The sequence below is a fragment of the Neoarius graeffei genome, chromosome 19, assembly GCF_027579695.1.
Source record: "Neoarius graeffei isolate fNeoGra1 chromosome 19, fNeoGra1.pri, whole genome shotgun sequence".
Classification (NCBI taxonomy): domain Eukaryota; kingdom Metazoa; phylum Chordata; class Actinopteri; order Siluriformes; family Ariidae; genus Neoarius; species Neoarius graeffei.
The window spans coordinates 28,818,493-28,839,410 of record NC_083587.1 but is presented as its reverse complement, the minus strand read 5'-3'; the positions used below and the strand labels follow the sequence as shown (position 1 = coordinate 28,839,410).

The 20,918-nt window shown below is 41.3% G+C and overlaps 1 protein-coding gene across 1 annotated transcript in view; it reads left to right on the top strand.

Annotated features, from left to right (window-relative positions):
• The first annotated feature begins 1,572 nt into the window (after positions 1-1,572).
• Positions 1,573-20,918, top strand: part of trpa1b (transient receptor potential cation channel, subfamily A, member 1b) — a 60,797-nt gene continuing 41,451 nt past the window's right edge. The window contains exons 1-13 of the mRNA XM_060900580.1: positions 1,573-1,650; positions 1,934-2,096; positions 7,707-7,882; positions 8,967-9,074; positions 10,110-10,218; positions 12,027-12,172; positions 13,023-13,162; positions 14,028-14,076; positions 16,347-16,446; positions 16,818-16,918; positions 18,121-18,290; positions 18,468-18,632; positions 20,633-20,747. Coding sequence (XP_060756563.1) covers positions 1,573-1,650; positions 1,934-2,096; positions 7,707-7,882; positions 8,967-9,074; positions 10,110-10,218; positions 12,027-12,172; positions 13,023-13,162; positions 14,028-14,076; positions 16,347-16,446; positions 16,818-16,918; positions 18,121-18,290; positions 18,468-18,632; positions 20,633-20,747 — 1,620 coding nt within the window. The remainder of the gene's footprint in view (positions 1,651-1,933; positions 2,097-7,706; positions 7,883-8,966; positions 9,075-10,109; positions 10,219-12,026; positions 12,173-13,022; positions 13,163-14,027; positions 14,077-16,346; positions 16,447-16,817; positions 16,919-18,120; positions 18,291-18,467; positions 18,633-20,632; positions 20,748-20,918) is intronic.

Here is a 20,918-nt window from a genome sequence, read left to right as displayed (position 1 = left end):
GTAATAATATTATCAGCAACAATGTGAGTGAAAAGTAGAATGTTAAAAACATGAATTTCAGAGTTTGTTAGTATTTGCTATGTTCACATTTTTTATTTAATAACATGATGCACTTGAGCTAACACAGACTCCACAAATTTGTGTAAAACCTGATGGTCCATTTTAGATAAATCCATCATCGTGTCATCTGAACACATGCTTCAACAAAAGCGATAAGACTCGCATAAAATCTGACCTTTTGTACGAAGTGGTTAACATGGTCAATATCGCAAATTTGCTTAAATTTAAATAGGAACCTAGAAATAGTGCAAGACTATTGAATAGTCAAGCGGTTGCACGCACACACACACACACTTTTTTTTTATGTTTTAGAAATTTCACAATTTTCAAAGTTTATTTCCAGTTTTAAATAAAAATAAAAAAGATTCCCAGACTATCAATGTGGCCTCCGACTTTTGGGCCCCACTGTCACATCCTGTATAATCTGTTTTAATTATATTCCAGCACCAGCCTGGTACAAGGAGAGCACACACTTTCATGAGAACAATGAATTATTATTAGAGTCACTGCAGGTGCTCGAGATAATGCAAAAGGCACAGCTCCTGATATCAGTGTCAAAATAAATATGAAAAAGAACTCAATTAATTTAATGAGTTGATACTGAGGTGCTGGGAAATCTGAAGGGGAGACTTCATAACAAGAATCTTCATAATGTATAACATTGCAGTATATATTCATATGCATCTTTCTTTTCTTTTCTGTTTATTGCACTTGAAGCTCATGGAGTATCTTCACTTTTACTGATATGGGATGAAACTCTAGTCCTTTGCTTCATAAACCCACGAATGCATATAATATATTTATATGAGTTGTTAGCTTATAAATACAGGCTAGCAGCTGGACCATGTGTGTGTGTGTGTGTGTGTTGAACTTTGAATTTTATAGAAGGTGGAGTGTGTACGGTTGTGTGTCATCTCACTGCTTCTGTTTGCTCATTGCTAAGCAACTGGATGATCGACTTAACACTGAAAATATATTAGTTTCCAACATTCAATAATTTACACACCTGAACATATATTTTTCCACTCCATAAATGCCATGCTGATTAGCATGTGTGATATAGTTACTGTGTGAAATAAAATAGTAATTAAACAACACAAATTGAGGGCATATTATTATCGAAACTATTTCCAAAATGCAAACTTTAGCCACGCCTCCTTTCATCAATTGTGAAGACGTAAAGAAATCAATTCCAGTTTCAAGAGGGCCAATATGTCGGGGGGTTTGGGGTTTTTTTTTTTAGCTTCACAGCATCCTTTTGTATGTATTTTTAAACATAATTTGTCATAGAGTGTCTGAGAACAGCACAAGCTAGCATCCTTTTTTAGCTACATTAGCCTCTGCTAAATAAATTATAGAAAACTTCACACAAAAACAATGTCTTGGCTGATCAAGTACATTTTAGGGTTCAACGTGTACTTTGGCTTTTTAGCTAAATTTCTAATCATGATGCATTTATGTTGCTTTCGTTTCTGTTCACAGGTTTGCCTTGTGAATTTCTTTCATCAGGAAATGAAGCAAAATAACTCCTATTGCTATGTGATCGATGAGGCTGATTTCACTAACATGGCTAATGTCAACGTGTTTGAAGTGAGTTCCGGTATCTTCCTGCATGCATGTTTGGATTTATGGCCATGTGTGTGTGTGTGTGTGTGTGAAGAGAAGAAAAACAAATATTTACCTTTCATTACGGTAGATATTACCACAATGTGTCATGCTTCCATGTGTATGGTAGAGCCTACTGCTCAGATTTCATCAATAAATCATCTCTTAGTAATCCTTTTTGACAGCAGGAGTAGGATGCATACATGTGGGATGTAAATAAGACATGTAGGGAACAGGCCAGATGTTAACATCCCCTTTTTTCTCTTAGTGGGTTGTTCAAGGTGATGTTTCAGCTCTGGATTACCTGAGCAAGAAGAGTCCGACTCACCTGAGCTCTAAGGATGAAAATGGAGCCCGACCAATCCACTACGCTGCTGCTAGTGGACATTTGGACATTATTCAGCTCATTGTGTCCGTGACAGGACTTGAGGGTGAGTCCTAAACCTCTTCCTACTCCTTAATCCCTAGCACTGTGAACGTAGTACTCTAATACAAACCACATTTGAGCAAAGAGCTTTGATTCTGCACTAAATGATTGGAATATACTCGACTTGGATGACTCAGAAATTTCTCTTCATTCAACTACAACAGCCTCATCATCATCATCATCATCAGTTCAACTTCCAAATCATACACTTTATAGATCACTGAAACATCATCATAAATGCCTCAATAGCATAAGTCCATATCTGTGATTTTTTGCTATGTACAGTATATTCAGTAGGGCGGCACGGTGGTGTAGTGGTTAGCACTGTCGCCTCACAGCAAGAAGGTCCTGGGTTCGAGCCCCGTGGCCGGCGAGGGCCTTTCTGTGCGGGTTTCCTCCGGGTGCTCCGGTTTCCCCCACAGTCCAAAGACATGCAGGTTAGGTTAACTGGTGACTCTAAATTGACCGTAGGTGTGAATGTGAGTGTGAATGGTTGTCTGTGTCTATGTGTCAGCCCTGCGATGACCTGGCGACTTGTCCAGGGTGTACCCGGCCTTTCACCCGTAGTCAGCTGGGATAGGCTCCAGCTTGCCTGCGACCCTGTAGAACAGGATAAAGCGGCTAGAGATAATGATGAGAGAGAGTATATTCAGTATGTGTGCCTTGTCAATGAGAGAGTTTAGAGCGGAATTGCCAGACTGGTTCGAGGCGAGCGTAACTCCAATAACCACTCATTACAGCAGTGGTGAGCAGCAAGGGCGTTTCTAGCTATTGAAAAGACCAGGGGTTAAGTCAAGTTTTCCTGGGACTTGTATTTTTAAGGGAGATTGGCGTTGATAGGTTAGCGAGGTTATATCTAACTTTACAAAATAATATTATCACCCACACACATTCAGAGGTTATGACATCTGATTATGACATTATGATTACTGATTTTTGCATTGCTCTTTTTAAATTTATGTAATTCATGTCAGTTTCTGTCTCCTTATTATTAAGTTATTACCAACACTCATAATGTCTCAGGAAGACAGTGCACTGAATTTCGTTGTGTATCTTATACAATGGCAATAAAGCAATCTTGAATCTTGAATCCTGAAACTGATGCCTGTGTCAATTGATTATTAAATATTACTAGGAAAATTTATCATCAGTTTAAGAAAAATACATCATTTCTCACATCGGACCACGAAGGCACAAATTCCATCCATCCATTATCTCTAGCCGCTTTATCCAATGCAGGGTCGCAGGCAAGCTGGAGCCTATCCCAGCTGACTACGGGCGAAAGGCGGGGTACACCCTGGACAAGTCGCCAGGTCATCACAGGGCTGACACATAGACACAGACAACCATTCACACTCACATGCACACCTACGGTCAAGTTAGAGTCACCAGTTAACCTAACCTGCATGTCTTTGGGGGAAACCGGAGCACCCGGAGGAAACCCACGCAGACAACATGCAAACTCTACACAGAAAGGCCCTTGTCGGTCGCTGGGCTCAAACTCAGGACCTTCTTGCTGTGAGGCGACAGTGCGAACCACTACACCACCGTGCCACCCCAAATAGAGCACCACTGTAGATATATTTGTTAAATCACTTGAACTTCTGAGCTCGCCTGGCACACTAATCATACAGACCGGACATTGTAAATTCAACATAACCAGGCTACACAGAGCGTCTTCCGTGCATCAGCATAATTCGACAAGTTACACTGTTGAGTTGTTGTTATAACTTAAAGAAGTTAGTACCCGGGCTGCCTTAAAATTTTGAGTTCATTGAAATTAATATACACAGCAAAATCCCCAGTATTGAATTAACACCCAGAGTGTTGATTTAACACCCTACTGTGTTTATATAGGTCCAATTGGACACAAATTAACTCTGAAAGTGTTAATTCAACACTGAGGAATTTGCTGTGTAGTAAGTTAACACGGTCCACGGTCGATGATTTACCATCTGTTTTCATCTTGAAAAACCAACAATAGTGGATTGGGTTTTTTTGTTTGTTTGTTTTTTTGGGTTTTTTTAAGTCATCTTCCGACCAGGGCGGCACGGTGGTGTAGTGGTTAGCGCTGTCGCCTCACAGCAAGAAGGTCCTGGGTTTGAGCCCCGTGGCCAGCGAGGGCCTTTCTGTGCGGAGTTTGCATGTTCTCCCCGTGTCCGCGTGGGTTTCCTCCGGGTGCTCCGGTTTCCCCCACAGTCCAAAGACATGCAGGTTAGGTTAACTGGTGACTCTAAATTGACCGTAGGTGTGAATGTGAGTGTGAATGGTTGTCTGTGTCTATGTGTCAGCCCTGTGATGACCTGGCGACTTGTCCAGGGTGTACCCTGCCTTTCGCCCGTAGTCAGCTGGAATAAGCTCCAGCTTGCCTGCGACCCTGTAGAACAGGATAAAGCGGCTAGAGATAATGAGATGAGATCTTCCGACCAGTTCTGAATGTTCTTCTTCTGTTGGCAGTTACCAAAATTTTTGAATGTGCACTGTGCAGCACTCAATTATGTCCCCCCTCCCCCTTCCATCTTAGAACTTGACTTGCAGCGTCCAGATCTGTTTCAGTCAGTTGTTTTCTATTCAGTGGCAGGTCCTGAAAATTTTCTCAGGAAGGGCAAATTATCCAATAATGTCATAAGGTGACTCATTCAACAGGTAAATTATCGGTAGCCAGACATTATTGACTCTTTTTTGTTTTCTCTCTGCATATCACAGTTCCATGCCACTTCTGTCCACTAGATGGCAGCACATTACAGAAATCTTTTCCCTATAGCTACCTAAGCTATAGGCTGTGGTGTAAAGTTGCAAACAACATTCACAATCGAAGAATAGTTTTGCTCCACAATGACCAATTCCAATTACGCCCTATTCACTATTCACATTATTTCAATATTGTATGATGTGAAATAGCCAAGAATGATATCTTTATAAAAGATATGTCCAACAACTAAATAAGAAAGGAAACCATATTTTTAAAAAATAATACATATTTATTTGCCAATCTTGAAAGTACTGTTCTACAGAATGTTCTGTAAATAGATTTTGTACTTCAAACTCCATGACCAGCAAGAATTTACAGACTGTGCAACTTACAGACTCCCAAAAGCCGAAAATTTCAGGCAGCTGCCCATGTGAATCTTTGATGACTCATCTTATTTTATTTTCTCCAACAAATGATGCATGTCCGAAACTCTAGTGACAGTCCAAGCAGTGTTGTCCGTGGAGCCACCTCCAGGGTGGAAAAGTAAGCAGGGGTAGCAGAAAACCGCTGAGGCGTCCTTGCAGCCAGCTAGCCAGGATTTGCGCTGGTACCATGTTGAAGTAAAACCTCGAGTATATGATTTCCCCCCCTTTGTCGAAATTTGTTTTATGTTTAGATTTGGTCGAGGGGGGTCCAGCTTGTTTTGTTGCCAATTTAGCTCAATTTGATCGCTGACTAAATGGAACTTCTTTTAAGGACCGCACTGAATTGCTTTCCACATCCATCTCACCTCAGAAACTGAGAGGATCGAACGCAACTTTGCCACACTTCGCAGTGACGAAAGTACATTAGGGCAAGCCCCCCCCGGAACCCATAGAGATTGCATTGAAGCGTCAGGAGAAAAAAATATATTAACATGGGACTCTATTAGTGAACTCTTGGGCGATTTTCAACGTGACTGAAATTGCCCCAAAAGGGGCGGTACACTAGAAGCAAGACCACCCTGATTGGACAATGATACCCAGAGACAGATTAAAATGGCCTAGAGCAGCACTGGTGAAAGTTTGTTTAAAAAAAAAAAAACTTTTTTTTTTCGTTTTGGCAGTGCGTTGCCCAATCGCCCTTATGCACCACCCGCCCTTGTTTCTATTAATCTCTTACTTTGCTGGGCAAAACTACCTGGGGCGAGGCTTAAAATACCTGGGGCTATAGCCCAGAGTGATAAGATCTATCAACGCCACTGGTGAGCAGAAAAGCGTCTCAGAACTCACAAAATGTTGACTGTTTTGAAGTAGACAGGCTACAAAACAGAAGATTCCAATCCTATCAGCCAAAACCAGGAATCTGACACTATTCTGGGTGCATGTTCACCAAAACTGGACAGACTGGAAAAATTTCACCTGGTCTAATGGTTTCTGTGCAATTTGGCGACAACAACAACATGAATCCATGGACACAACCCAATTCGGGGCAACAGTTCAACCTGGTGGTGGTGGTATAATGACGTGGGGATTCTTATTTGGTACACATTGGACTCTAATAGCAAAGGAGCATCATTTGAATATTACTGCCTATCTGAGTATTGTTTCTGAGCACATACATCCCTTTATGTCCCCAGTTTTCCATTTTCTAATGGCTACCAGCATGATAATGCACCATGTCATAAGGTCATCTCAAATTGGTACAATGATAGTGAGTCAATGAGTACTTTTAATAGCCTTCTATGTCACCAGATCTGAAGCCAATAAAACACATTTGGGATGTGGTACAGCAGGAGATTCAAATCTCCAATTATGTGATGCAATTATGTGATGTCAGAATCTCAAATGAATGCTTTAAACACTTTGGTGAATAATTAAATAATTGAAGCTGTTCTGAAAGCAAGATAAGTCCTACTCAGTATTTGTATTCCGAATAAAGTGGCCTGTGAATATATAAATAAGCAATCAGACTCACAATCATCAGTCCACAAGAAGTGTTAAACCAATGTATGTATGTATGTATGTGTGTGGGTGGGTGTGGGTGGGGTTAATGAAAGTGTGGCTACGCATATTAATGAGAAAAAATAAAATAAAGAAACGCTGGTGTGTTATTGGTGTTATTGGTGCATTAAGAGCATGATGATGATGATCTATTATAGCTTAATGTGCATTAGTTATCTGAGAAAGCATTCCCATATTGCTTTAATGCTTGAACACTTAACAGTGAACATTTATAAACCCATTACCATCATCTGAAATGTCCATTATCGCACCATTTATTCATTAAAAAGAAATTGAGGACATAAAACAGAAAAAAAGCATGAAAGACACAGGAAGTGGAAACAGTGTGTGAAAAAAAACAGTCACAAAAATACAATGACCTTTTTTATTTTTCTAAATTTAAATTTTTCCAAAATTAAATGTATTTTAAAAAATTGTATTGTGACACGGTGGTGTAGTGGTTAGCGCTGTTGCCTCACAGCAAGAAGGTCCTGGCTTCGAGCTCCATGGCCGGCGAGGGCCTTTCTGTGCGGAGTTTGCATGTTCTCCCCGTGTCCGCGTGGGTTTCCTCCGGGTGCTCCGGTTTCCCCCACAGTCCAAAGACATGCAGGTTAGGTTAACTGGTGACTCTAAATTGAGCGTAGGTGTGAATGTGAGTGTGAATGGTTGTCTGTGTCTATGTGTCAGCCCTGTGATGACCTGGGGACTTGTCCAGGGTGTACCCTGCCTCTCGCCTGTAGTCAGCTGGGATAGGCTCCAGCTTGCCTGCGACTCTGTAGAACAGGATAAGCAGCTACAGATGATGGATGGATGGATGGATGGATGGATGGATGGATTGTGACACAGAATCAATTTGTTTCAGAGCCTCTTGGAGTACTGTAGCACATATAGGAGTGTAATAAATGAGTTAATATCAGTTGTGTTATTTTGTGTTGTATAGAGTTAGATGTTCAGGATGCGGAAGGCCAAACTCCTCTACATTTTGCTGTAGAGAAAAACCAGGACTCAAGCTGCTCATTGTTGCTAGATTTGGGTGCCAATCCAAACATTGTAAACAGAGCCATGATGGCACCAATTCACTTGGCCATCAGCAAAGAACACAATCACCTGGTACAGGTGAGTCACACACACGTAGTTACCTACTACAGATAAGTCACATGCACTCAATCAACTGATACGAATGAGTTACATACACTTCATCAGCTGATACTGGTGAGTAATAAACAAGCTCAATTCATGAGTTACACCCACTTAGTTACCTAGTCCAGTTGAGTTAAACTCACTTAGTTACCTTGTACAGGTGAGTTACACCAACTCAGATGTCTGGTACAGCTGAGTTACACCCACTTAATAACCAAGTACAGGTGAGTTACACCCACTCAGTTACCTGGTACAGGTGAGTTACACCCACTGAGTTCCCTTGTACAGATGAGTTACAGGCATTCAGTTACCTGGTACAGGTGAGTTACACCCACTGAGTTCCCTTGTACAGATGAGTTACAGGCACTCAGTTACCTGATACACATGAGTTACACCCACTCAGTTACCTGGTACAGGTGAGTTACACCCACTGAGTTCCCTTGTACAGATGAGTTACAGGCACTCAGTTACCTGGTACATGTGAGTTACACCCACTCAGTTGCCTGGTACAGGTGAGTTACAGGCACTCAGTTACCTGATACACATGAGTTACACCCACTCAGTTACCTGGTACAGGTGAGTTACACCCACTGAGTTCCCTTGTACAGATGAGTTACAGGCACTCAGTTACCTGGTACAGGTGAGTTACACCCACTGAGTTCCCTTGTACAGATGAGTTACAGGCACTCAGTTACCTGGGACAGATGAGTTACAGGCACTCAGTTACCTGGTACATGTGAGTTACACCCACTCAGTTACCTGGTACAGGTGAGTTACAGGCACTCAGTTACCTGATACACGTGAGTTACACCCACTCAGTTACCTGGTACAGATGAGTTACAGGCACTCAGTTACCTGGTACAGATGAGTTACAGGCACTCAGTTACCTGGTACACGTGAGTTACACCCACTCAGTTACCTGGTACAGATGAGTTACACCCACTGAGTTCCCAGGCACTCAGTTACCTGGTAGAGCTGAGTTATACTTACTCACTTACCTGGTACAGTTGAATCACACACTGTCGCTCTCCTGGTACACTTGTTATTCATGTTGTTTCAGGTTCTCCTGTTCTGCAGTCGGACAGATGTGAATCTGGAGGGAGATTTGGGAAACACACCTGTGATGTTTGCATGCTCTAACAATAACTGCAAAGCTCTTCAAACGCTTGTAAGTATAATTCAAGTATTCTTTGAGAGTTAAAGGAACATCACACAATTTCACTCTTAACCTAATCAACCAACATACAGTATGTTTGGTTTCTGAGCTTTACTTCTTCTGTTTTGGACTTGAGTTACAAGGATACTGTTGGTACTGATAAGAGAAGCTTGTAGCCACCAGTTTAGCATCATGCAAACCATGGACCGAATGGCTTTTTTGAGTCGTTCAGTTTTTAAAACAGACTTCCTTTTGGTGTATGACACTTTTGTGTATAAAACTGAATGAGCAACTGAATGAACTGAAAGAGCATCAAAGTCCATGAATCCAACTGTAATATTTGCAAAGTTTGAAGGTGAAATTATATGAAGGAATTCTACCATGATGCCATAGTTTTCATAGTATCCTTAAGGTCTTTTTAAATATAGAGGTCTTATTAAATATAATATGATGCCTATAGACTTCCATTGTGAGTGATTGTGAGTTCAAATCCCAATAATGACACAACCATCCAAGGGAGTCCATGAGACCTTGGCTTGGCTTGGCTCTGGGTGGGAGGGAAGGCATTATTCTTTCCTCTATCAATCAGAGTGACATTAACCAAACATTGTAGAATGTAGAGGGCTTACCACTCATTGGTATAGAAGAGGGCAGTTAGCACTTTCCTAGGAGTGTTATGTAGCATGTGCTAGACTTCACTCTCTGCAGTTTGTAGCTGTTGTGTATGAGGGAGGAGGTGGGATTTTGCAAATGACCAAACTGGGAGAAAACACTACTTGGTGTCTATATTAGATTAATAGGCCCAATCACAATTTCCCCCTTAGCCCTACCACTTGGCCTTACCCCTCCAATTTGCATGCTCCTGAGTAGGGTAGGGTGTCCTGTTTCTTTTGGGTATTGAAGGGAGGTGGGAGGTAGGGAAGGGTTATTGGTATTGGGCCATAGTTTCATTGCAAACCTTGAAGCAAACTTCAAAGGGGTAATTGGGGAAATTGTGTACATCCATGCTTGACTTCCTCCAACTTGCCATTGGTTTGACTTTTCCAGTTTAAATATGGAGCAAAGCTGTGTCATCAGAACAAGCTGGGGCATTATGCGATACACACAGTGGCATTTTCTGGAGCGAAAGAAGCAATGGAGGTGATACTGAATAAAGGTGAGCCTCTTTGATTTACTTCAGGTTGACGCTACATCAGGACAACGAATGCACTCTGCACCCTACTTACTGCAATACTATATTCTTACACAGTTATCACTATTCCAACTGGTGTGTACAGAAAGGAATGGTTATGATTACATAGTAGATTTGGAAACCCATAATTGTGTAGTGTCAGCCCTGTGATAACCTGGTGACTTGTCCAGGGTGTAACCCGCCTCTCGCCCATAGTCAGCTGGGATAGGCTCCAGCTTGCCTGTGACCCTGTAGAACAGGATAAGCAGCTACAGATAATGAATGGATGGATGGATAGATGGATGGATGGATGGATAGTTGTGTAGTCATGGATACAAACCAATGGATGCATGTATGGGAAACCAATGTGCTCATGTATGCACTCAGTATATTGGGGAAGCCATAACCTAAAGGTTGCTGGTTTGAGTCCCTAGATGAGCAGGAATGGCTGAAGCCTTGAGCAAGCCCAACTGCTCCCTGAGCTGCCCACTACTGTGGGTATGTCACTCTGGATCTTCTTCTTCTTCCTTGTCCAGCACTGTTGCCAGGTTGGGGTCCATGTCCTATTGATCCACATGTCATATTAACTAATTAATTTTATGCCAGATGCCCTTCCTGCCGCAACCCTCCCATTTCTGGGTTTGGGAAACAACCATTCTCATCTATGGGCAATTTAGAGTAGCCAGTTAACCTAACTGTTTGTCTTTGGACTGTGGATGAAACCAGAGCACCTGGAGGAAACCCACACAGACACGGGGAGAACATGCAAACGCCACACAGAAAGGCCCCCATCAGCCACTGGGCTCAAACCAGAACCTTCTTGCTGTGAGGCGACAGTGCTAACCACTACACCACCCATATGTCACTCTGGATAAGATGCTAAATGCCTGGATTGTAATCCTAAAATGTACTGCTTTAGATTAGGGTTCAAATGATGCAGACATTTTGGGACACTTCCACAGTGGACTGATCATAATGCTTGAAAAAAAAACAACAACCAACCAAACAAACAAAAAATCATTATGTTCACTTGCCTCATTCTGTATGCTATATAGTGCTCCTGTGTAGATCACAGGGAAAGGGATTTATGTTTGTTCACAGAGCACATTACTTACACCGACATAGTGCTCGTGCAAAAGCTTTGCTATATTAAAAACATCTGCTTTATGACTACAAGCTTTTGTACAGGCTTCTGTTTGAGGTGAATGTAAATGTTTGGATTTGCACTTATTTACATTTGTAGAACTTCCTGTATATGTCGACGAGGTTGCCAAATTAAACAACATGACATGAATAAGCAAAACTCATCTTCAGTCTAAACATGGGTTACATGAGGCATGATTGTGCAAATTTGAGGACAAGGCTCTAAACAAATCCCTATTACATACTTTACATTGGGAAAAGGCCGTGTCAGTCTCTCTGTGCAGTTCAGTTCCTGATTGCGTCATTAAAGCAGTTCTCCCAAAGACGTATACCGTAAGCATCTGTGAAGTATAGCTAGGGGCTTCCACGACTTTTTTATTTTGTTACCGTGACATAAATCATAACCCACATTATCAATTCAGACCAAGCACCAAAGTCACCTCAGACCTAATGTGTTCAGGAAACGTTCCTGAAATAAATCTATGCTGAGCAGGTCCATAGAACTGATTTTTATAGTTGAAGGGGTCCATGATATCAGGAATATAAGAGTGTAGCTTAAAGTTTTACATATTCATATTTTATATAATTAATATTTTTCATTTTTATTTGTTGTCTCTTTCTCTCTTTACCTCTCTCTTTCGTGGTTTCAGGAGAAGAGTTGGGTATTCTGGCCCTCACACACATTAATTATTTGGATAAATCCAAGAGCAGCCCACTTCATTTAGCTGTACGAGGCGGAAATACAGAAGTGATCAAACTTTGCATTGCTAAAGGTGCAAAAGTGGACCAACAGCAGGTAAACACACACACACAGACACAATGTCCCCAGGAGGTGTGATGTATTAACAGGTTTGGCTGCTAAAGAATCCCTGAGATTTCATTCTTTTTTCTTTTTTTTAAGAAGAAGAAGCCTTTATTTGTCACATGCACATTCAAGCATGGTGAAATTCATCCTCTGCATTTAACCCATCTGAAGTAGTGAACACACACACACCCAGAGTAGTGGGCAGCCATACTACAGCACCCTTGGAGCAGTTAGGGGTTAGGTACCTTGTTCAAGGGACCGCGAGTTGGCCTAGTGGTTAGTGTGTCCGCCTCTCGATCGGGAGATCGTGAGTTCTACTCGCGGTTGGGTCATACCATCATAAAAATGGTATCTACTGCCGTTTGGCAAGGCATGCTGCAATACAGATGTGAATGGGGAGTCAAACTCTCGTGGTTACTAGAGGACCAGCCCCCCACCATAACCCTAGCTATGTAATGTGCCATACGGTGCAGGAAGGACTTTAGACCTTGCTCAAGGGCACCCCATGTTAACCTAACTGCATGTCTTTGGACTGTCGGGGAAACCAGAGCACCTGGAGGAAACCCACACAGACACGGGGAGAACATGCAATCTCCATACAGAAAGGCCCCCCGTCGGCCACTGGGCTCAAACCCAGAACTTTCTTGCTGTGAGGCGACAGTGCCAACCACTACACCACTGTGCCGCCCACAGTGGTGTAGTGGTTATGTTCATTTTTCCTGAAAGTTTGTTACATTCTTTAGTGAGGAATTAGAGATGCTCCTTAGCCATGCAAGTCTGTCTTAATCAGCAAACAACCAACAATTTACTTCTTAACATTGACTGTGTGTGTGTGTTACAGTGTGACAAATCCACGGCGCTGCACTTCGCCTGCACACAGGGAGCGATGGAAGCTGTACAAGCGATGCTGCTTCCTTATGAGATGAGAATGGATGAAATCATTAACATTAGAGACGCAGCCAATCAGACGCCGTTACACAGGTCAGTGTATAATAGACTGCACAGTTTGCCAGTTTTTCCAAATTATTTCTGAAAGGCTAGTGCAAATTATTCAGCGTACTTGTGAAATCCCACAATATACTACAATAGGGCAATGTCCAAATGATGCATGCTACCTAAAGATACATCCATTAAAGCCCTAGATAGGCTTCAAAGTGTGCACCCTCCTGTGAAGGCCCTGCAGATGAACTCTCTGAATTTAATGTCCCTCATTGTTTCAACTGTCATCTATTTCTCATTTTATTATCTCAATAAAATGAAAAACCATGTATATCTAATATAGTCCTATAGCAGTCATAGAAATCAAATACAGGTTGGTTTTTTTTTCATTTATTCTCATTTATTTGTATCAACCACCAAAATTCATCCAATTAAACACACTGATTATGAGAAATAAAACTTGAATTCATTCAGGACATGTTTTATTATGGGTGGCACGGTGGTGTAGTGGTTAGCACTGTCGCCTCACAGCAAGAAGGTCCGGGTTCGAGCCCTGTGGACGGCGAGGGCCCTTCTGTGTGGAGTTTGCATGTTCTCCCCGTGTCCGCATGGGTTTCCTCTGGGTGCTCTGGTTTCCCCCACAGTCCAAAGACATGCAGGTTAGGTTAACTGGTGACTCTAAATTGAGCGTAGGTGTGAATGTGAGTGTGAATGGTTGTCTGTGTCTATGTGTCAGCCCTGTGATGACCTGGCGACTTGTCCAGGGTGTACCCCGCCTTTCGCCCGTAGTCAGCTGGGATAGGCTCCAGCTTGCCTGCAACCCTGTAGAACAGGATAAAGCGGCTAGAGATAATGAGCTGAGATGAGATGAATGTTTTATTATTCATTTGCCTTGCTGTAATTACAGAGCCGCGTTGTTCAATCATGTGGACCTGGCTACATATCTCGTCTCAAAGGTGAATCAGGAATAATTGTCAAGATTAATTTTATTAAATATATATAACCCCGATTCCAAAAAAGTTGGGACAAAGTACAAATTGTAAATAAAAACGGAATGCAATAATTTACAAATCTCAAAAACTGATATTGTATTCACAATAGAACATAGACAACATATCAAATGTCGAAAGTGAGACATTTTGAAATTTCATGCCAAATATTGGCTCATTTGAAATTTCATGACAGCAACACATCTCAAAAAAGTTGGGACAGGGGCAATAAGAGGCTGGAAAAGTTAAAGGTACAAAAAAGGAACAGCTGGAGGACCAAATTGCAACTCATTAGGTCAATTGGCAATAGGTCATTAACATGACTGGGTATAAAAAGAGCATCTTGGAGTGGCAGCGGCTCTCAGAAGTAAAGATGGGAAGAGGATCACCAATCCCCCTAATTCTGCGCCAACAAATAGTGGAGCAATATCAGAAAGGAGTTCGACAGTGTAAAATTGCAAAGAGTTTGAACATATCATCATCTACAGTGCATAATATCATCAAAAGATTCAGAGAATCTGGAAGAATCTCTGTGCGTAAGGGTCAAGGCTGGAAAACCATACTGGGTGCCCGTGATCTTCGGGCCCTTAGACGGCACTGCATCACATACAGGCATGCTTCTGTATTGGAAATCACAAAATGGGCTCAGGAATATTTCCAGAGAACATTATCTGTGAACACAATTCACCGTGCCAGCCGCCGTTGCCAGCTAAAACTCTATAGTTCAAAGAAGTAGCCGTATCTAAACATGATCCAGAAGCGCAGACGTCTTCTCTGGGCCAAGGCTCATTTAAAATGGACTGTGGCAAAGTGGAAAACTGTTCTGTGGTCAGACGAATCAAAATTTGAAGTTCTTTATGGAAATCAGGGACGCCGTGTCATTCGGACTAAAGAGGAGAAGGACGACCCAAGACGTTATCAGCGCTCAGTTCAGAAGCCTGCATCTCTGATGGTATGGGGTTGCATTAGTGCGTGTGGCATGGGCAGCTTACACATCTGGAAAGACACCATCAATGCTGAAAGGTATATCCAGGTTCTAGAGCAACATATGCTCCCATCCAGACGACGTCTCTTTCAGAGAAGACCTTGCATTTTCCAACATGACAATGCCAAACCACATACTGCATCAATTACAGCATCACGGCTGCGTAGAAGAAGGGTCCGGGTACTGAACTGGCCAGCCTGCAGTCCAGATCTTTCACCCATAGAAAACATTTGGCGCATCATAAAACGGAAGATACGACAAAAAAGACCTAAGACAGTTGAGCAACTAGAATCCTACATTAGACAAGAATGGGTTAACATTCCTATCCCAAAACTTGAGCAACTTGTCTCCTCAGTCCCCAGACGTTTACAGACTGTTGTAAAGAGAAAAGGGGATGTCTCACAGTGGGAAACATGGCCTTGTCCCAACTTTTTTAAGATGTGTTGTTGTCATGAAATTTAAAATCACCTAATTTTTCTCTTTAAATGATACATTTTCTCAGTTTAAACATTTGATATGTCATCTATGTTCTATTCTGAATAAAATATGGAATTTTGAAACTTCCACATCATTGCATTCCGTTTTTATTTACAATTTGTACTTTGTCCCAACTTTTTTGGAATTGGGGTTGTATATACACACACAATACTGTGCAAAAGTCTTCGGCACCCTTATTTTTCACACAAACTTTGTTATAGATTTCTGTTTTATGACTTCTACATTATCGAGTCAGTACAAAAACATTTTAGAGTCCAAACGTTTGTTTTCCAGCACAAAATTAAATGCTACAGAAAAAAAGTTTGTATCTGAGCAGCATATTACATAAGAGAGCACTTTTCAGATTAAAAAAGAAACCATAATGAAGGCTGCTGGGTTTTGGTGCAAAATGAAGAAGCGAGTGTGACAGTCAAAGTGTCCAGAAGAACTGGGGCTGGTTCTGTAAGATGCTCAGTAAAACCTACAGCTCATTTCCTTATCAAACTGCACGCACTGGACCTGAGACTACTATTTTTTTTAAAGCAAAGGGTTGTCTCACACCAAATATTGAGTTTGTTTCATTTATTATGGCTTAATGCTTACTGTTTATAGTATTTTTTATGTTGAACATTTCATTTCATTATTTTTTAAGCCAATTTTCATCTACGGCATTTCTTTACGTGTCTAAGACCTTTGCACAGTACTGTATATATATATTCTGTAATACTGTCACTTCAACACTCATCATCATTGGTTGTATTTTTGTTTTGTGAAGGGAGCGGACATCAATTGCGTCGACTGTAAGGGCTTTACCCCTTTACTCCTGGCTACAACAAGCAGCGCATGGAAAACAGTTTCATTCTTACTGTCTAAAGGTGTGTTTTGTTCATGGTTATACTGTATTTTATACAACAGTTAATTCCAGTCCACTGATTTGATTGGACAACGGGCTGTCTGTGCATTGGCATAGCAACATGTAATTCTCAATCTATTCTTTGGGAACTATTTTTGTCGATGGAGCAAAAAATAAACACAATATTCCGTCATATTGTGTCTGAAATGTCAGTTACTCGAGACTGATTTCTTGTTTATACTGTAAAACTGCCTGTGGCCGAATCACAGCAACACTCATATTCAGTACAACTGCATTCTTGTTCTTCTGATATTGCTTAAATTGCACACCCATTGTGAATATAAATCAGAGTAACAACGCCAATGTGGTTTTTTTTTGTTGTTGTTGTTGCAGGTGCAGATTTTAGGATTAAAGGCAAAACTGGATGGAACTTCCTCCATTTTGTGATCTTCCAACCGAAAGGACTGAAAAATCTTCCTGAACACATTCTACAGGTAGAGCATGAATATAAAAATAAATAATGAAGTAAGTGCTATCACAGATGCTGCCAGATAGATAGATAGATAGATAGATAGATAGATAGATAGATAGATAGATAGATAGATAGATAGATAGATAGACTGTAAAAAAAATAGTTGAGAATATTTGAAATTTCAAGGCAACAGTCTGCATTAAGAATTTTATGTTTTGCCAACGATGTGCCCATGATAATCCAAACTATGATAAAACTGTTATCTTTATTAAGAATTCTTAATTAAGTCAATTTTCAATTCCTCATTCTGCCAACATAGATTTCTCTTTTTGCTGAACAGTGGCATTCACAGTAGTGCAAAAAGGCAGTTGAGGTTATCACAATTTTTTTTTTTTAGATTTTTTCACCTCTATTTGGATAGGACAGCGTAGAGACAGGAAATGAGCGGGAGAGACGGATCGGGAAATGACTGCGGGTCGGAACCAAACCCGGGTCCCCGGATTTATGGTATGGTGCCTTATCCACCTGAGCCACGACGCCCCTAAGGTTATCATAATTTATCATTAAACTATACATGCCTTTTTTCATTGTTCTACACAATTACAAAACTTCAATATTGAAATAAAGTTTTTAAAACCTACGTCGTGGGTGTGGCTCAGGTGGATAAGGTGCCGTACCATAAATCCGGGGACCTGGGTTCGATTCTGACCTGAGGTAATTTCCTGATCCCTCCCTGTCCCTCTCTCCCGCTCATTTCCTGTCTCTACACTGTCCTATCCAAATAAAGGTGAAAAAAGCCCCCCAAAAAAGTCTGATAACCTCAATTGCCTTTTTGTACTACTGTGAATGCCACTGTTCAGCAAAAAGAGAAATCTATGTTGGCAGAATGAGGAATTGAAAATTGACTTAATTAAGAATTCTTAATAAAGATAACAGTTTTATCATAGTTTGGATTATCATGGGCAAAACCATTGGCAAAACATAAAATTCTTAATGCAGACTGTTGCCTTGAAATTTCAAGTATTCTCAAGTATTCTTTTTTTACAGTGTAGATAGATAGATAGATAGATAGATAGATAGATAGATAGATAGATAGATAGATAGATAGATAGAGAGCAACATATGAGAGTGTATAAGAGATCATACAATGTGATTGTGTCTCATTTATACAGTAACATATCAAGATTATTAGTCAAGCATTAGTGATTTTTTTTTCCACACCAGAATAAAGACGTGTGGGAGCTGATGAGCGAGGAGGACTCTGAAGGCTGCACTCCTCTACATTACGCCTGCAAACTCGGCATCCACGATTCTGTTAAAAACATGCTGGGGTTTGAAATCTCCCTGGGCCACAAGTCAAAGGAGAAAAAATCAGCACTTCATTTTGCTGCAGAGTAAGACAACATCCCACATGCATTATTATTATTATTATTATTATTATTATTATTATTATTATTATTATAACTTTAATCTAGCTAATCAGACCTGTGGTATTATATTTTTATCTAACCCACGTAATAAAACCATATTCTCTAGCAGAAGATTTCTCACTGTGTGGTATTTCTGTTCAGATACGGCCGAATAAACACATGTCGCAGGCTTTTAGAAACGATCAAAGACTCACGTTTGTTAAATGAGGGCGATGAGAATGGACGGACGCCACTGCATCTGGCTTCTATGGGGGGCCACGTGAAGGTGGTGGATCTGCTGCTCAGGACAGGAGCGCTGTTCCAGAGGTACACCATCCTGACACGAGGTTTAAAAGGGATATATTATGAAAAACTCACTTTTTCAGTGCTTGTCCACAGGCATTTGGGTATCTGGGGCCTATCAGCCCACAAACTCTGAAATAAGACAACTAGTCAGTTTCTTTTGTTCTGCCTATTTCAGAAAACATGAGCTTCAACAAGCCGTTCAGGTCTGTCTCCCCTTTCTATGTCACAAGGAGCTCATTAGAATGATCCCGCCCCTTCATTTGAGTATCTCCACTCATGTCTTGAGAACTGCCTTTACGAATGAATATTCATGAGGAACGTGCAGCCTGATTGGTTGGTTGAAGAGGGAGGTGGGGTGAGCAGGAGCTCATTATCATTTAAAGGAACAGGAACTTAAATCAGCCGTGATGAGCAGGGCTGTTTAGACAGGGAGAGAACGGAACTGTCTAACGGTGTTTTATCCTTGTGGTATTTTGACCAAAGCAAATCATAGACATTTAATTAAGACCACAGGGAACTGTGTCAACTTGTTGAAAAGGGGTGTAACATGACACCTTTAAAGACTGACACCAACCAGATTACATCGGTTGGTGTTTTACAAGTAAACAAAACTCGGCTGTGTTTAATTCAGGATGATCTTTATCATGCAAAATCGATTCTTGTGAGCCCTGCATAACAGAGTTCGTTTACTTTTAACTGCAAGCTAGCTTCTCAGCGACAAACATGGAGTATGGCTTTTTAATCTGAGCTAGCTAGCTACTAACACAGACTGGTTACCAAGTCACAGATGAAGAATGCTAGATACGTAGCTGATGAACCTGGCTGAGGGTTTAATTAATTATGCATTATAGTAATAGTTATCAGGCTTTTAAGTTCTGTCTGGCGTGTTCTTCATAATCTCATCATGAATAGAGTTATGAATACAAAGAACGCAAAGCCACTCAAATTTCTCCAGCTACAGGGTCTTTGGAAGACATCTGATGTTTGACATAGACTTAAAAATAAGTTAAAATATTTTTTAATACAATGCAAAATAAAAATATATATTAATTTAGTTGGGTGGCACGGTGGTGTAGTGGTTCGCACTGTCGCCTCATAGCAAGAAGGTCCGGGTTCAAGCCCCGCGGCCAGCGAGGGCCTTTCTGTGCGGAGTTTGCATGTTCTCCCCGTGTCTGCGTGGGTTTCCTCCGGGTGCTCCGGTTTCCTCCACAGTCCAAAGACATGCAGGTTAGGTTAACTGGTGACTCTAAATTGACCGTAGGTGTGAATGTGAGTGTGAATGGTTGTCTGTGTCTATGTGTCAGCCCTGTGATGACCTGGCGACTTGCCCAGGGTGTACCGCGCCTTTCGCCCGTAGTCAGCTGGGATAGGCTCCAGCTTGCCCGCGACACTGCACAGGATAAGTGGCTACAGATAATGGATGGATGAATGAATAATATAGGCATTTTAGTGTTACATGGTATATTTATTATTTACAGTACATATACTGATGACATTAATAAGATATTTAATTAATCAATTAACTTCAAAAAGGCAAGGACAACTGTAATGAAATAAAAGGTGAGTTTGTTGGAGTAAAGTTGTGATTCATCTCATCTCATCTCATTATCTCTAGCTGCTTTATCCTGTTCTACAGGGTCGCAGGCAAGCTGGAGCCTATCCCAGCTGACTACGGGCGAAAGGCGGGGTACACCCTGGACAAGTCGCCAGGTCATCACAGGGCCGACACATAGACACAGACAACCATTCACACTCACATTCACACCTACGGTCAATTTAGAGTCACCAGTTAACCTAACCTGCATGTCTTTGGACTGTGGGGGAAACCGGAGCACCCGGAGGAAACCCACGCAGACACGGGGAGAACATGCAAACTCCACACAGAAAGGCCCTCGCTGGCCACAGGGCTCGAACCCGGACCTTCTTGCTGTGAGGCGACAGCGCTAACCACTACACCACTGTGCCGCCCCTAAAGTTGTGATTATTGTTAGGAATTCTGACATTTGTGTGTTAATGTGCAGCGATTATAAAGGCCGGTCATGTTTACATTACGCTGCGGCTGAAGGATACACACAGACGATGACTGTCCTGCTGGCAGCAAACATCAAACTGCTGGATAACAGAGATGAAGATGGGGTATGAGTTTTAAAAAAAAAGCATTTTAATATCATGTAACCCCTAAGCTTTAATGCAGTATTTAGTTAACTACTGAGAATTTATTTGATTTAATTTGTTAATTTTTTTTATCAAACTTTGGTCCCAAACACATCAACAATCTTTGGGATAAGTGGAACTTTGTTAGGTTTT